The 4,728-nt window shown below is 38.1% G+C and overlaps 1 protein-coding gene across 1 annotated transcript; it reads left to right on the forward strand.

Annotated features, from left to right (window-relative positions):
* The first annotated feature begins 215 nt into the window (after positions 1–215).
* LOC122086090 lies at positions 216–1,545 on the forward strand. The gene has a single exon (XM_042654792.1). It carries the CDS (start codon positions 846–848, stop codon positions 1,182–1,184), a length of 339 nt encoding a protein of 112 aa, XP_042510726.1. The 5' UTR covers positions 216–845; the 3' UTR covers positions 1,185–1,545.
* Positions 1,546–4,728: the final 3,183 nt, after the last annotated feature.

A 4,728-nucleotide genomic window follows, 5' to 3' on the forward strand; every position in this document is an offset into this window, starting at 1 on the left:
GATATTCCAGATTTTTAAACCCTGTTTTCAATTCCCCATGCTTTCCTTCTTTTTTTATAACTCAAGTCCAGATTTCAAAACCGAATTGAAACCGGTTGGGACCGATCTAGATATTCCAGATTTTTAAACCCTATTTTCAATTCCCCATGCTTTCCTTTTTTTTTTTTAACAAATTCTCATGCTTTCAGTTATATCTTTAGTCTTCTTTGCACTCAAAAAAACATAACAGATCTGGTAAGGCATATTTCCAATTTTCCATTGCGTCCTGGACTGCTGGTTAATATCTCTTTATAAAAAATTCTTAAAATCCTTTAATTTATTCATCCAGATTCCATCTCCCCCTCCCAGTCTCTTGATCACACGTCTCAAATTGACAAAAAACCATATTCATCTCACTGTAGCAGCAGAAAGAAGAAACTTATAAACCTACCTCTCTTACTCCTACCCTGACAGTAGAATTACGATCGAACCAACCTATCCTTTCTCTCCATTTGGATCGTTGAAAGTGAAACTATTCTTCTCATATGAAAATATCCTTTAGCAGGCTTCAGACGCAACGAAACATCAGGGATTGGTGAAGAGATCGCTAAGTTTTTCATCGTTACTGAAAATTTTTCCAGCTAGAATCTCTGTAGACCCAGAAAGAACTTGTGGGCTTTGTTTACATTCCTGTTTTATGGGGAAATTCGTCTAGGAAAACCTGCTGAGGCTTACAAATCCAATACAAATCTTGGGAGATAGTTCAGTTCTGTGCAAGAACTCTTCAGGGGTTTTCTTTTTTCTTGGTTAGGGTTTTCAAGAACATCCAGAAATCGAATCCTGATTTGGGATATTTTTAGGAAGATATGAATTTCAGAAGCTTCGATGAGTTCTGGCCGTTCTACGTCAATCAACATTCAAAACCATTGACGAGGCGTTGGCATTTCATAGGCTCGCTTATGGGATTTATCATTCTGGTATGTTCAATTTTCTTCAAGTGGTGGTTTGTGTTCTTTGTGCCGATATTTGGTTACGGATGTGCTTGGTATAGCCATTTCTTCGTCGAAGGGAACATTCCAGCTACATTTGGGCATCCTTTTTGGTCTTTTCTTTGTGATATCAAGATGTTTGGGTTGATGCTTACTGGGCAGATGGATAAGGAGATCAAGAGGCTTGGAAAGAGGCCAGTATTGCAGGTCTTCTGAGATTCCTTTATATGTCGGTTTGGGCGTTCCTGTATGAGTCTTTCAGGTATAACCCGCAGCTGCATCTGGCGGTGGTTTTATTTCTATGGGAACTCAACATTGTTGCGTGTTCTTTCTTCCTTTATATTTTTTCCCCACCACCTCCTCCTCCTCCTTATAGACCAGATGAATGTCATCTTGTATATGTTTCTTTAGAATTTTATCTGCATACTTGAATGTATAGACATGGTGAATGATTTTCACTGCAACTCTTTCTGGGTTGGGTTCTGTAACCATAAAAGTTTACTCAGAATTGTATGCTCTGCCTCTGTTGCAGAATACGTGCTCCTTTTAGTTTTTTAAAGTTATCCGAATTCGTGTATCAGACTTCTTTTTGGTATATGGAAACTAGTATACCTTGGCTTCCCACCCAGCTCCCCTAAAAAAAGGGTGAAAAGAAATTTAGGGCAAAATTAGTTTATAGACTTAGGAAGTGCCTGTTCGACTTGATTTGTTAATACTGTATCTGCAGTTGTCTAGACCTTCATTGAATTCTTGTCTCTATCGAATTTTCTCAAAGTCAGGTCCAGACACCCTGGACTTGGAAGAAGCTATTGTTTCTTTCAAGTCTTTGCTAACGATTGCTATGGTTATGGGATCTGTTGAATAAGCTTTTGAGTCCATTTTCAGCTTATTACGATGTCAAGAAGTCATTTCTCTGAATGCACTTGAGTCCCATGATCTTTGGAACTGAAAACTATTTTATGTTCCTTGGATCTTTTAGAATTCCATTCTGCATGTATTATGAACCTTATTTCCATCACAAGTCATGCGTATTTTAACCCATGGCCAGTGTCACAAGCTCAGATGTGTGCAACCCTATGAGATAAAGGTTGTGGGATGATAAGTTGTGCAAGAAATATTTGAGACAACATAAACAGTTGACTAGTTTTTCAAGATTAGGAGTATTGGTTCATGAACTTGGGATATTGATGCAGATTAATTACCAAAATAGGCTTGTTTTATTAGGAATAAGCCTAGGGTTGGGTTCCATACATGTTAGGCTTTTGATCCCATGTGTTTTGAGTGTAATAGACCACTTTTATGGGTCTAAAAAGGGGGCTCTAAGATTGAGTACGGGATTACTAGTTAGTTTCCATTTTCATTAGTTTCCTTTCTAGTTGGGCTTGATTTGAGTTATATTTGTTTCCTTATGAGTCAAGTTATTAATTGAGTCAAGTCCTCAGTAGTTAGTTTCCTTTTTCAACTAGTTTCTAATTTCAGTTAGTTTCTAATTTCAGTTTTTAGTAGCTATTGTATTAGGAGAATATTTGGTTTCCTTTTTGAGGAACCTTCTATTTTGTAATTCCCTCCCCCATTAACATTATAAATAAAGAAGAGGATGCTCCTAAAGGCCTAGATGATTTTGATAAAAAAATTAATGGTTATTGCTATTGTCTTCTACATGGAGATTTGTCTTGTGTTTGATCAAGGCTGATGGAATTGGTGTTTGATCCAATTGACTCTCAGCGGTGTGAAGCACAAGAGGTCCTCTTCCTTAACTCATCTTCTTCTTCTCTCAACTACACAAAGTGTTACTGATCTGCTCACGTTCTTACAGGTATTAAATTCAGTTTCCTTCTCAGTTCTGCCCAGAAAATTGCATACTCTGTTAGCAATTTTCAGAACCTGCCCAGACCTAACCAGCCATCAGTTTTGGCTGATTTTTGGATCGAAGTTAGGCCCTACCTAAGGGGGAACTCGACCCAAAGGGGAACCTTTTCTTTCAAAGTGTTCAAGAGATATTAGAAATCTCCCAAATTTTGTCTTCTAGTGACCTATTCTACCCATATTTGAAATCGATAGACTGACTCTAATTTCCTTGGTTTCCTATGGTGTTTATTCATGATTTATGACCTGTTCTTACTCCATATCAGTACCTGTTATGTCTCTTCACATCTGATTATATTTTGGTCACAGAATCCTTCACTTCTGGAATCGACAGCCTAATTTCCAGAACTGATTTCTTCATTATTTCTGATCTATTTGTATTGTTGTTCTATTCTAGTGGTTCTTTTGATAGAAAGATCCTACAGTTGAGACTTGGTTAGACTCCCTATCCCAGTCTACATTAGATATGTTTGAAAATTTTGACCCAAAGAACCCCAGCTGGTTGATTGATGTTATCGTCTATTCCATTCTTTGCCATCCTCTCAAGAAGACATGTTTTCTTTCCTCCTAAAGGATGGATAGTGTGCACATTGTGCAAGCTGAAACTTTCTCAGGAACATCAATCCTATATGAGATTTTGACTTCTTCAAATGCTTCTGTTGGGTAATTAGAAGAGTGTGAAGCCTAGACTTGACTTCATGAAGGATGCTTCCATAGGTTTTTGGTTCCATTTGGTATACTTCGGTATGGACTAGATTTATGTGCTTGGATGAAGATCAGTCGCGTAACTTTGTGGGTGTGAGAGAACATAGAACATATGTCATGTTTCATTTAGTATTATTTGGCATGGATTGGATCTATGTGCTTGGCTGAAGGTCAGTCATGGAGCCCAAGTGTTACATTGGAGGAATGTTTTGACTCATAGTAGACTCCAAAGCTATATTTAGCAATCTTCCCTACTGAATCCTGGTTTCCACACTCAGTAGAGCAATATTGTGTTCCATATGTGAGAATGTGAAAGCTAATAACACACGGAACTTGGTTCGTCCTGATTGGCATTGGAGATCATAGCAAAGTGAGAGCTGACAACTGTGATGGAGTTGCCTTAACCTTTGCTACTCTTTGAGTGAGTCGCATTTCATTGAGAGATAGCTTTTCCAATTTTTCTGTTTGGTATCAAAATGAGCTTCTTATCTGTGTAGATTTTTTATTATAGTAGAGGAGAGAGGATCAGTTGTAAAAATGATATTATCTTGTTCTTGTGGAAGCATGGAATTTATGGGACTAGCTTTACAATAATGCATGCCTTCAGCCTTTCATGACTAGTTGACCTCTCAGAATGGATGGTTTACCAGTTTAGCTGTATGTGCATGAATTCACGAGGGCTTTCTTTTATGGGGAGCACCTGCTTTGCAGTTTTCTTTACCACTTCTGGCATCTCCTGTCCAGAGATAGCAAATCTATCAACTACAACAAAGATTACTGAGAAACATCCACATGTGGTAGTGTGATCCTATTGAGAGCTAGAGCTATGCCAGGTAAGATACCCATTTCATCTATTTATAATAGACCATGTGGCCACCTTGTGCCATGTGTACCTTTGTATCTATGGAATCGGCTTTACTCCAATTCTGCTTGTCTCTGTCATCATAACTGTTATCTCTCTTCTGCACGTCTTCTACAACACCATTGCCACTGCCTTGCTTTCATAGCCATGGCAATTGAATGTCACCACTGAGATCAATCTTTGCTTCAGTTGAAAGGAAGGAAAGAACTAAGGATAATGGTAACGTTCATAAAGAGTTGCTAACTTAAATGAAGCATAGAAGCTTCAAGGGTGCATTTTTGCTATCTTATAATCTTCTTCCAAGGTCTTCCTACATCTGAATCCAGA

Source organism: Macadamia integrifolia, chromosome 8 (genome assembly GCF_013358625.1).
Source record: "Macadamia integrifolia cultivar HAES 741 chromosome 8, SCU_Mint_v3, whole genome shotgun sequence".
NCBI classification, from domain to species: Eukaryota; Viridiplantae; Streptophyta; class Magnoliopsida; order Proteales; family Proteaceae; genus Macadamia; species Macadamia integrifolia.